This window comes from Phocoena phocoena, chromosome 14 (assembly GCF_963924675.1).
Source record: "Phocoena phocoena chromosome 14, mPhoPho1.1, whole genome shotgun sequence".
Classification (NCBI taxonomy): domain Eukaryota; kingdom Metazoa; phylum Chordata; class Mammalia; order Artiodactyla; family Phocoenidae; genus Phocoena; species Phocoena phocoena.
In genome coordinates, this window is record NC_089232.1 from 64,713,693 (window position 1) to 64,725,846 (window position 12,154).

General features: G+C 42.7%; 1 protein-coding gene across 4 annotated transcripts in view; it reads left to right on the top strand.

The window, feature by feature from the left end:
• Window positions 1-600: 600 nt before the first annotated feature.
• Window positions 601-12,154, top strand: part of MEMO1 (mediator of cell motility 1) — a 128,670-nt gene continuing 117,116 nt past the window's right edge. For 2 of the 4 annotated variants that reach the window (XM_065890956.1, XM_065890957.1), the window contains exon 1: window positions 1,332-1,392. In XM_065890956.1, coding sequence (XP_065747028.1) covers window positions 1,332-1,392 — 61 coding nt within the window. Of the gene's footprint in view, window positions 622-935; window positions 1,393-12,154 lie in introns of those variants that run through there. The other 2 variants (XM_065890954.1, XM_065890955.1) reach the window with 2 other exon arrangements.

Here is a 12,154-nt window from a genome sequence, read left to right on the forward strand (position 1 = left end):
GTTGTATGACTACTCTATCAGGCTCTTTACATTTATTAACTCATAATCCTAGGGACACACCTTGAGTATTGTTATACCCATTTTATAGATGAGAATAAGTGAGGCTAGCTATATCACACTGTAGTCTAGTTACGGAGTTAAGACATGCAATTACATAAATATAACTTGAAACAAGATAACTGTTTACAGTGTAAGAGCCATGATTAGACGGTAAGAGTGGCCCGGTGAAGCAAAAAGTAGCATTTGCAGGACCACAGGCACACTACCACATGCCTGCTTCTACAAATGAACTTCCCATCGTGGCCACAGACTTGCGTGCCTAGTAGTGAAACCTTGGGGGTGAGCATCCACTAAGGATTCCTGTGTGTGGCTGGGAAGACAGGGGACTTTCCACGTGGAAAGCCGTACCGTCTTGCCCTGGGTGCTCTGCGTTTAAGGAAGTTGGTTGGGGGAGGGGGCTTGCCCTGCGGCTGCGTCCTACTCCCCGCGCCCTCCCCCTCCCCCTCCCAGCCTCTGCTGCCGCTAAACCCCGGAGAGCGGACCGCGCACGTCGAGATTCCTCGGCGGGCCTGGCAGAGGCTGCTGGGCATGCTCAGTGGGCAGGACCCGTTAGAGTGGCGAGTAAGGAAGCGTTGGCTCTTCTCCGGGTCTGCCTTCCCCGGTTCAGGCCCCGGCCCTGGGCTTTTGTGTGCGCGGAGCAGCAGCCGCCGCTGCCTCCCCGCGGGGCCGCCCGACCCCAGATGCCGTGTGGCCTGTCCGGTGTCCGCCGTTAACCTCGCCGCGCGGCCGGAGGAGGAGCGGGGCGGGGCCGGCGGGCCGGCAGCCGGGCGGGCAGGAGGGCCCCGCCGGGGGTGGGGGTGGGTGCGGGGAGTCCCGCGGGGGGTGGGGGGAGGGGGCGGGCGCGGAGTCACGGGGGTGGGGTCACCGGCGGTGGCTCCGGGAGGCCGACCGGTAGGGGAGGGGGCCGTGGGGGTGGCTCGGCGGAACCAGCCCCGGCTGGGGAGCAGCGGCGACTTTGGGGGCCGGGGCCAGGGCTTTCCGGGCTTCGGTGAGGCCGCCGCGGGCCCCGTCTTCCGGCGGCCGCCCGAGTTTGAGGTGATTGTTGCCGCCGCCGCCGCCGCCACCGCCCCGGCTGCCATCTCCTCCTCCTCCCGGGCCGCCGCCTCCTCCTCTTCCTCCTCCTCCTGGGCCGGGCTGATCCCCTCCCCGCTGCCGCCTCCTCCTGGGCTGGGCCCGCGGTGTCTCGTCCCCTCGCGGAGCCGCTCCTGCCGCCGCCGCCGCCGCCGCCTCCTCATTCATCCTCGTGCACCATAGGCGGCACAGGCACCAAGATGTCCAACCGAGTGGTCTGCCGGGAAGCCAGTCACGCCGGGAGCTGGTACACAGCCTCAGGTAGGGCCCCAGGCCGGCCGGCCCTTCCGCCGCCGCTGCCTGGCCCCGCGCCCGGCCGGCCGAGGTCGGCGGCCCGGCCCCGCGCGGCGGCGGGAGAGACGAGGGCGCTGACGGCCGCCGGCCGCGGACCGCGTGGGGAGGGAGCGGGCCGGAGGCTGGCCTCGCCGCCTTCCCACCCGGGCGGCATCCCGCCGGTCAGCCCGGCGTCGGCCTTCCTCACGCTCTGCCGGGAGTTGGGCGAGAGGGAGAGTTGCCGCCTCGGCAGCCTGCGTCCTCCCTCAGGACCGGGCTCGAGGAAAGAATGTGCTCCCCGACCAAGCCTACTTGTCGCCTCCTCCGGCTCCCGGGAAGCGGGCGGCCGGCCGCAGCCACCCCCCGGGGGGACGGTTAGCCCTGCGCCCTAGCCCTGCTTCCTCCGTACGGAGCCGAGCGACCCTCCGCCCTCCAGCCGCGGGAGGGAAGCGCCTTCCTCCTTTCCCCTCCCCTCCCGTCCCCTCCCCTCCCGTCCCTTCCCCTCCCATCTCCTCTCTTCGCCTCTCCTCCCCACGACGCTCCGAGCGGCGCCCGCGACCCGAGGACTTATTAGTCTCCCGGGGTGCACACGGGCTCTGCTCGCCCGCCTCCTGCCAGGCAGTCTTCTCCCGCTCCCCTTGGCAGTTCAGAACGAGAGGCCGCATTTCCCCCTCACCTTTCAGGTGCTCAGCCGTCTTGAGAGGAGTGAAGGGTAGTACTTTTTGACATTGCCAGACCAGAGGCAGGGTCTGGGCATGTTAGGTCTGTGAGAGGACGCCCCTTTCTGGGGTTTGCTGCTCTGTCTGTTGGGGGTAGGGTAGAAGTATTGCTAAGCAGAGGCTTGGGGTGGCCTCCTAGCTCTTTTGTCAGTGTTTTCATTGTTACTGTCATTCACGAAAGGGGCAGCTGGAGATGGCATCAGCACTTTTTCCTGAGCAGCCTCCCCAGTCTCCAGTCGCTTAACACCAAGCAGGTGCTGGAACTACTTAACGCGTTGGGTCAGGTTTTGAGCGAGTTTAGTCTTCTATCGACACTGTCCAAAAATACTTTAGAGCTCTTTAGGTGAGAGAGTGTAGGGACTTTCGCTTTAATAAAGCTCTTGTTAGAACGACTGTTTTCTGGGATTATTTTCAGGAGTCACATTTCTGATAAGTTGACAAAATTCCACTGTGATTCCTGAATTTTCAGTCATTTGGTATTGGCTTATCAATACCTAGACCCAAATCTTTAGTGTGGGTCGGATCATGTTTCCCTTTGCAAATAGTTGGGTTGGATAGAGACATGGTTTGTGAGAAAACAAAGATTTGAAAGAAAATTCATTTCTCTGAGGTTGCTAAGCTCGCTCATTAAATACATGCACTTTACTGACTCACTGAAGATTTGCTGTGTTAAGAAGACATAAAGGATTTGCAAGCATAACAGGTAGCTATAGTTTTGCATTAAGCAGATGACTTTTAATGGTTATAGTGGCTTCCCTCATGGTTCCAAAGTGCTTCGTAAACATTTCATCAGTTCTCACAACCTTAGCATGTCAGTTAAGCCTTTCTTGTTCAGCTTATGGGGATATTCCCAAGATTCTGTACAAACCAGTGGCAAAACAGGAATGGGAGTCCCTGGCTCCTGGTTTTGTCTTCCAATCAATGCATTATTACTATTAAAGTTATCAATGAATAATAGTCTTTTCAGGGTTGTGAGTCACTAAACTTTTTCTTCAGTGTGTCTTGAAGAGATAAAAAGTCACAGTTTTCATTTTCATGGCCACTTTTTGGTTAATTTATTTTGTTTTCTGTACCTTTCAAAAGTGTTTTAAACTTTTGCACTGAAAATGTGGCAGGAATTTTTATAGATTCTTGAACATTCTTTGCATAGTAAAATTAGGCATAGTTCACACTTCAGACTTGAAAAGACTTCTTCAGTAATCTCAAATATAAGAGTCCTTTAATCCAGCTGAAAACATTCTGTGATTAAAACTATTTATCAGTAGTGAACTAAAATGGACAACTTTCTTAAAATTTTAAAATATATTCTTATTTCCCTAAATTCTGAATGAAATCAGTAATGCAATTTTGGTAATGTGAATTGTCATGGAGAACCTTACTGTTAAAAAAAAAAAAATTCAGACCATGTGGTGTGTGTGTGTGTGTGTGTGTGTGTGAGAGAGAGAGAGAGAGAGAGAGAGGAGAGAGAGAGAGAGAGAGAGAGAGAGAGAGAGACTTTTAAACTTGAGTAATAATTAGGGTGAATTTAAAGCAATTTAGGGGAATTCTCTGGCGGTCCAGTGGTTAGGACTCTGTGCTTTCACTGCTGAGGGCGTGGGTTCAAATCCCTGCTCAGGGAAATGAGATCTCGCAAGCCATGCATCGCTGCCAAATTTAAAAGAAAAAAAAAGGCAATTTAGTTTTAAAAGCTGATTTCATATTTTAAAAATGAATAAAAATATACCTAAGTAAATTTTGACTTGATCTAGTGACTTCTAGACCCCATTGTATCTAGATTGATAACATTGACCATTGGAAAAATTTTACTTGTATTATTATTGTTCCCTTAAACTAGGCCTAAAAACATGTAGTAGGAGAGAGACAGATGTGCTTTTGGATTGTCATTCTGTAATTCTGCAGCATTCAGATTGTGTCCATAGAATTAAAGTGCTCAATTACTGATAAAATGGTGAGATAACATTTGCTTCAGTTATATAGCTAGTTCAGAAAAAAAAGTGTATACATACATGTATTATATATCTACATACACACCTTCGTTTTTATTTACCCCTTGTTATATGCTAGATCCATTGATAAAAGTATCAAGTATTCTCTGCCCTCCAAGAAGATATTGGAGGATAAATTCACCCTAATTATTACTCAAGTTTAAAAGTCTCTCTCTGAAGTGTAGTAACTCAAGACAAAAAATAAATATCAGATAAATTGAGGCAGTGCTTTTAGGAGTTTGGACGAGGGTGGAATCACTTCAAAGGATTTGAATTATGCTTTGAAGGAAGGGTATTTGAGTAGATTTGAAAAGGGAGAAAGTACATTGGGGAACACCACAAAGATACAGAGGCAGGTAAGCGTAAGTAGGCCAATTTAATAAGAATGGAAGGTTCTCACGGGGTGTAGTTCACGAGCCTGGTTGGAGCTAGAGTGTAGATGCCTGTGAATGCTATGCATCATAGGGATTTAACTTATGCAGTAGGTAATCAGGACCAGTGCAGAAGTTTCTGAGTAGGGGACTGATGTGCAAGTAGCATTTTAGGAAAATTAATCTCATAGGAAGGTTAATCCTTGCTTCTTTATGGGTATACAGCAGGGATCAGCAAACTTACTATGTCTGCAGTCCAAATCCAGCCTGTGGCCTTTTTTTTTTGTGGTAAAGTCCACTAACAGAATGGTTTTTAATTTTTTAAAAAATTTATTTAATTTATTTTATTTTTGGCTGCCTTGGGTCTTCGCTGCTGCGAGTGGGCTTTCCCTAGTTGCGGCGAGCAGGCCTCTCATTGCAGTGGCTTCTCTTGTTGCGGAGCATAGGCTCCAGGCGTGCAGGCTTCAGTAGTTGTGGCATATGGACTTAGTTGCTCCATGGCACGTGAGATCTTCCCAGACCAGGGCTCGAACCCGTGTCCCCTGCATTGGCAGGCGGATTCTTAACCACCACGCCACCAGGGAAGCCCAGTTTTTAATTGTTGAAGGGTTTAAAAAGCAAACAAGAACCAAGAAGTGAAATAGAGTCTGTATGTGGCCTGTAAACTCTAAAATATTTACTATTTATTTGGGCCTTTACAGAAAAAAATTGTCAACCCATAGTATATATTTGTGGTTCTCAAAATGTGGTCTCTAGATCAGCGGCATAATGTGTCTGTACTCTGTATTTTTTCCGGATTTGCTATATCTTTCATTTCATTATTTCAGCCCTTATGATCTTCTGTCTGGACAGTTATAACTGCCTCCTAACTGTCCTTCTTTCTGCCAACTTTATTCCCTTTAAGTCCATCCCCTGCATTGCTCCCTGAATAATCTATCTGACCACATAATTTCTTTGCATAAATCTCACTGACCCATCTTTCCTGTTGGATAAGGTCTAAGTCTCTTCATGACTTGGCATCTTCCTATCTCTTTGGCCACTTCCCCCAACCCCATCCCAGTTCTCCCTTTTACTATGCTTCAGCAACTGTCTAGCAGCTGTTCATTGTTTCTTTAAATATACTGTGCTGTTTATCACTGTTTTTATTCAAGCTGTTTCCTGTGTTGGAATGCACTTTGCCAGGATAACTCCTTCTCATCTTTTAAGGACTCAGGTGTTAACACCTCCTAGAAGCCTACCCTGATGCCTTACCTACCCCTGGCTGTTCCTTTGTGTTCCCATAATATCCTGTGTGTATCTCTATATATTTACCTTGTTATCTGTGTATGTGGTCTTCTATAAGATTATGAACTCCTAGAAGACAGGAACTATGTCTTACTAATTTTTTTGTACCCCAAGTTCTCAGCAAGCACAGGTTTTGTACATAAATTTAATAAGTATCTGAACAAGTGAACATTAAAGGGCTTAGCATATAGTACATATGGACAGAGATATTGACATTTAAATCCCTAAGAACATGGCGGGTGATATAAGACCATTGCTAGTTAAGTCTCTGAGCGTAGTATAGGTGAAGAATCTTGGTGGTAGGAAAAGATTAGAAATCATGATTCAATAGTTGGGGACCTTACCCTTTAATGTAAGATTTTTAAAGAAGTACGACATACATATAGAAAAGTGTACAGCTAGATGAAGTTTCACAAAATAGGCATGTCATTGTAACTAGCACCCAGCTCAATAAACATCAGTAGTGGAATTCCCAACTCACACTGTATTCCTTGTATTCTAACACCATAGAAAAGTTTTGTCTGTTTTTGAACTCTGTATAAGTGGAATCATATAGAATAACTTGTTTGAGCTTCTTTTGCTCAACATTACATTTATGAGATTAATCCATGTTATACTGTGGTTTGTTTATTCTTTTTGTGTTCTATTCTGTGAATAAACCACAGTTTTCCCATTCTACTATTAATGGACATTTTTGTTATTTACAGTTTTGCTGCTTTGAACATTTTTGTACTCTTTTTCTTGATGAATGTATATATGCATTTTTGTTGGGTATGTACCTTAAGTGGAAATATTAGGTCATGGTTATGGCTATGGTATGTTCATTTTTAGTAGATTTTGCTGAAGTTTTGCCAAGTGGTCTTACAAACTTATACTCCCACCAGAAGTATATGAGAGAATTCCAGTTGTTCCACATGTTTGCCAACACTTGGTATTGTCAGTCTTTTTATTTTTAGTTTTTCTTGAAGGGTGTGTAGTGGTATTGCATTGTAGTTTTGATTTTATTTTCTGATGACTAATGAAGTTGAGCACCTTTTCATATTAGGGGCCCCATGTTTATTAGTCATTTGGACTTCTGCTTTTGTGAAGTGTCTGTCAAGTCTTTAGCCCTTTTTATACTAGAGTATTTACTTTTTTCATATTGATTTGTAGTTCTTTATATATTCTGGATATAGTCTTTTTAGGTATATGTATTGCATATATCTTCTACTCTGTAGCTTTTTCAGGATCTTGGTATCTTGGTGAGTCAAGGTTCTTAATTTTAAAGAAGTCCAGTTTATCAGCTGGTTAGTATTCTTCTGTTTCCATTTATGAAATCTCTACCTACCTCAGTGTCATGAAGCTAACTTTCCTATGTTTTCTTTTAAAAGCTTTATTTTTTCACCTTTCATATTAAGATCAATAATTCATCTGGTTGATAGCTGTATCTGTATGGTTGTGGTACATTACATAAATTTATTTTGAAATAAATATACATATAGAAAAAGTATAAATGGGTGTACAACATGGGTGTACACTTTGATGAATATCCACAAATATACTCTGTGTAACTATCCCCTAGCTCAAGAAATAGAACGTTTTCACCATCTCAGAGGGATATATCACATTTTAATGTTTTCTGAAATTGGTATGTTTTATATCTTAAGTGTGTATTTAATGTGGGAGGTTCCCCCCCCCCACTCCCACCCCCCCGGAAAGTGGTTGTTATACCTTATAATTACTAGTGTCATAGAAGTGAGGAAATTATCAGAGTCTAATGATTTCATAAAGCATTCTTGAACTGTTTGTATGGTATATATCTTAGTAGCAGTTTTATTTTTTAAGTTGTTTTAATTCTTTCTGTCATATTTCTAAATATATTTAATAAAATTATATCAGGGTTCTATAATTGGAAAACCACAACTTTTTTTTTTTTGGCGTGTACCTTGAGTTCTAGAGTGTCAAAATATATCTTGGTGTGTGAGAAATTAAAAAACTGATACAAATATTCTCCTTTGAAGAGAAAATACTATATAATATTTAGTTTTGAAATGAACTTTTTAGGTTACTAAATATGGTTTTCTGTATGATGATGTTTGCGTCTCATCCTATTATTTAACGTTGGAGAAAGGCAAGAAGGAAAGAACAAATTTAATAGGTAAACTGTTGAGTTTATTGCTTGATTACCTCTTTCTCACTTTCCTTCTTATCATTTCACATGCAATTTCCAAGTCAAAAATCATCTTGCCTACCTCCATAGTGTAGTTTATATTATCTACTCTTGGGTTTTTGTCCATTTTAAAGAAGGTCAAGACAACAAGTAAAAATGTCATTTGTTAAGTGTATTCTGTAGTTACATTACATTTATGTCTGTATACCCTCTAATTTTCAGAAGGCTGCTACAAGTTTGGTATATTCTCCATTTATGGATGTGGAAACAATGACTCAGAGAGGTTGAGTAACTTGCTTAAGGTATAGTAAGTAAGTGGAAGAGCCAGTCTGACTCCAAAACTAGAGTTAAATGTTAGGGGCAGGAGGTATGATGAGATATGCTGCCCCAAACACTGAACATTTCTGTTCCATTCAGGTTTTTCCCAAACTACAATATAGACATTTAACTGACACTTATGTATCATTTATGGTTTATAAAGCATTTTCTCATACATTTTTGACTTTCACAATAATCTTATGATTAGGTACAGGATAGGTAAGGCAGGCAGGTCTTTAATCCATCCCCACCTTTCTATTTTATTGATGAGAAACTAAGACCTGAAGGAGGCTAAATTGCCTGAGTCATACTACTAGTAAATGGTAGAGCTAGAATTTGAACCTAGGACTTGTAGCTGAAGCCTAGTGTTCTATTTATAGTGATGCCAGAGTAAGTAAGAAGTTGAACTATTTGGAATCAGTAAGCACCTCTATGACTGTCAGGTTAAATATATTATAAAATAATAAAAGCATAACTAAAAACACTTAAGAATATTGAATATTATTCTTATGGTATAAATAGACAAAGGAATTGGTATATTTTAATTACTCTAGTCCTAGGATTTGAATTGGGCCTACCAAAACTTGACACTTCTGTAGAGGCTTTATTTAACTTTCAATCATTCAGTATTGGACAAACTCAGTTCTGTGTGAAAGGTACTGCTCTAGGGACTAGGTGCATAGCAGGAGATGAAAACAGACAAAAATCTCTAGAGTTTATATTCTAGTTGGGGGAGACAGACTATAAATACGGTAAGTAAGTAGAACACATAGTATGTTAGATAGAGGAAAATGCTATGGAGAATTATAAAGCAAATAAAGTGGAGCTGGTGCATAAGGAATGTTAAAGAATGGGAGAAATTGTATTTATTTTTATTAAAAAATATTTATTTGTTTAATTATTTATTTGGCTGCGCTGGGTCTTAGTTGTGGCATGTGGGACCTGCGTTGCAGCATGCAGGATCTTCAGTTGCAGCATACGGGATCTTCATTTGCAGCATGCGAACTCTTAGTTGCGGCATGTGGGATCTAGTTCCCTGACCAGGGATCGAATCTGGGCCCCCTGCATTGGGAGCGCAGAGTCTTAGCCACTGGACCACCAGGGAAATCCCCAAGAATGGGAGAAATTTTAAATGGCAAGGACAGGGTAGATGTCACTGAACTGACATTTGAGTGAAGACTTGAAGTAGGTGAAAGAACAAGCCTTGCATTCTAGGTAATTTTAGGGGTTAGGGGCTAGATAGTTTTAGGTCGAGGGTACAGCAAGTTTAAAGGTCCTGTGGCTAGAGCAGGCCTGGAGTATTTGAGGAATGCAAGAAGGTTATTGCAACTGGAATGAAGTGACATGGGGCAGAGTAGTTCGACATGAGGTTAAGAGGAAAATAAATAGCTGGAGCAGAGGCACAAAGGTGTTGTGGTCAGATGACATTAGGTCTGGAAGACCATTGTAAGGACCTTTACTTGAGTGAGATAGCCATTGGAAAGTTTTGAGCAGTTGGTGACATGATCTATTATAGTTTAGACTTACTAGAACCACTTGACTGCCATGTTCAGAGTAGACTACAGTTGGGGAATGGTGAAGGCAGTGGCAAGGGCTGAACCAACAGTTAAGAGGAAAGTAGCAATCCAAGTTACAGATGATGGCTTGGATTGAGTAATAGCTGTGGAAGTGGGTAAGAAGTGGTTCATTACTGGGTATATTTTGAAGGTAGAGTCCAAAGGATTTGCTGATATACTTGGAGTGTGAGAGAAAGAGAGGAGTCATGGATATTTCTTAAGCTTTATCCCTGAGATTGCAATAATGGAGTTGCTATTATCTGAGAAAGGGAAGACTTAAGAGAGACAGGTTTGGAGGGGGAGGTTAGGAGCTCAATTTTGGTTTGTTAAGTTTGAGATGTTTACTATATAGTTATTAAGTGGATACATGAGTCTGGAGTTTAGGGGAGAGGCCTAGGGTGGAGCTTTAAAATTGGGAATTATCATTATGTAGATAACATTTAAAGCCAAGTGTCTGGATGAAATCACCATAGGAATCAGAGTAGCCAGAAAAAAGGGGCTTGTGAGTGAGCCTTGGAACATTTCCAACTTGAAGAGGTTGAAGAGGTGAGGGATATCATGTAAGGAAGATAGATTAAGCTTCTCATGAGGAAGAGAACGAGATGTCCTGGGAGCCAAGTAGGGAAAATGCTTTAAGGCATCTCAACACAATTTATGTAGATTTTTCTGGCCTTTTTTTCTTTGACAAACACATTTAATCTGGTCTAAGCCACTCTGGTCTTAGCCATCTCTTATGCTGCTGCCAGAGCTTCCTAACTGGTTGCCTAGTTTCCATTCTGTTCTTTACACAGCAACCTCAGAGCTCTTTTAAAAATGTAAATAAGATAATATTCTTTTCTCAAAATCCTATCATACTTAAAATCACACTTAAAAATCCTTGCCAAGGCTTAGAAGGTTTTATATGCTTTGACCTCTGCCTAACTTTCTGATTTCATCTTCTACCACTTGTCCTTTACCTTATGTTGTTCCAGCCATTCTGGCCCCCTTGCTGTTCCCCAAATATGTCAAGCTTATTCCTGCCTTAGGACTTCTGTGTGCACTTCATAACGTTGATTAATCCTGGATTGGTAGTCAAGGAAAAGGTATATTTATTGACTCCCTTATTTCCTTAGTCACAACCAGGAGGACAATTAGGGAGAGATGTTGAGAATGAATGGGATAGGTTTTCCCAAAGTGTTCTGAGAAACAGTCCCTGGAGATGCCTTTGCAGAAAGGGTTTATGGTCAAATAAGTTTAGGAAATGTTGCATCTGTTTTTCTCCATTGGGCCCAGACAACTAACAAGAGACTTGTTTTATGGCTTATTACATGGTCTGTCTTGGTGAGTGTTCTGTGTCTGTTTGAAAATAATGTATGTTTTCTGTCATTGTGGGGTAGATTGCTCTCTAAATGTTAATTAGGTTAAATTGGGTTATTTAAATCTCTACATTCCTATTGATTTTCCTTTTTTTCCTATCAGTTCCTGAGAGCAGTTTTGAAATTTCCAACTGTAATTCTGGATTTGTCTGTTTTTTCTTTTAGTTTTGTTGATTTGTTGTTTCAAGTTTTTTGAATTTCTGTTATTTGATATACCTGTTAGGGATTATATTTTGTTGATGAATTGACTATCACAGTGTATGTTCTTCTTTATATCTGGTAATATTTTTTGCTCTGAAGTGTTCCTTGTTTTGTATTAATGAAGCCAATCCAACTTTCTCATGGTTAATATTTATATGGTATATTCTTTTCCATATGTGTCAGCATCACCAAGACCACCTTCAGGTTTGATGATTTGTTAGAAGGATCAGAGCTGTTATACTTACAGACAGGGTTTATTACAGAGAAAGAATACAGGTTAAAATGAGGAAAAGGTGCATACAGTACAGTGGAGTGCAGGAGAGACCAAGTGTGAGAGTCCAGTTGTTCTCTTAGTGACGCGTGACAACAAGTGTGCAGTATTGCCAACCAGGGAAGCTCAGCTGGGCCTTGGTACCCAGGGTTTTATTGGGAGCTGGTCATGTAGGCATGGAGCAAGCTTGTGACTGACCTTAGCTACTCAGTCTCCAGCCCTCCTCTCTCCTGCAGAGGTCACAGTGTGGCCCAGGGTAGCAGGAGAACAAAAAGAGGAGTTCACCATAAATCACATTGTAGCATAAACTATCTGGCAAGGCCCCAGCTATACAAAGACACTTAAAAAAAATTGTGGTAGAATATATATAACAAAATTTACTGTTTTACCAATTTCTAAATGTACACTTCTCTGGCATGAGTACATTTGTATTATTTATTGGGGTGGCCAAAAATTTCATTTGGGTTTTTTCCGTAAGATGTTACAGAATGAACTTTTTGGCCAATCCAATACAACCGTCTCCAGCATCCATCTCTAGAGT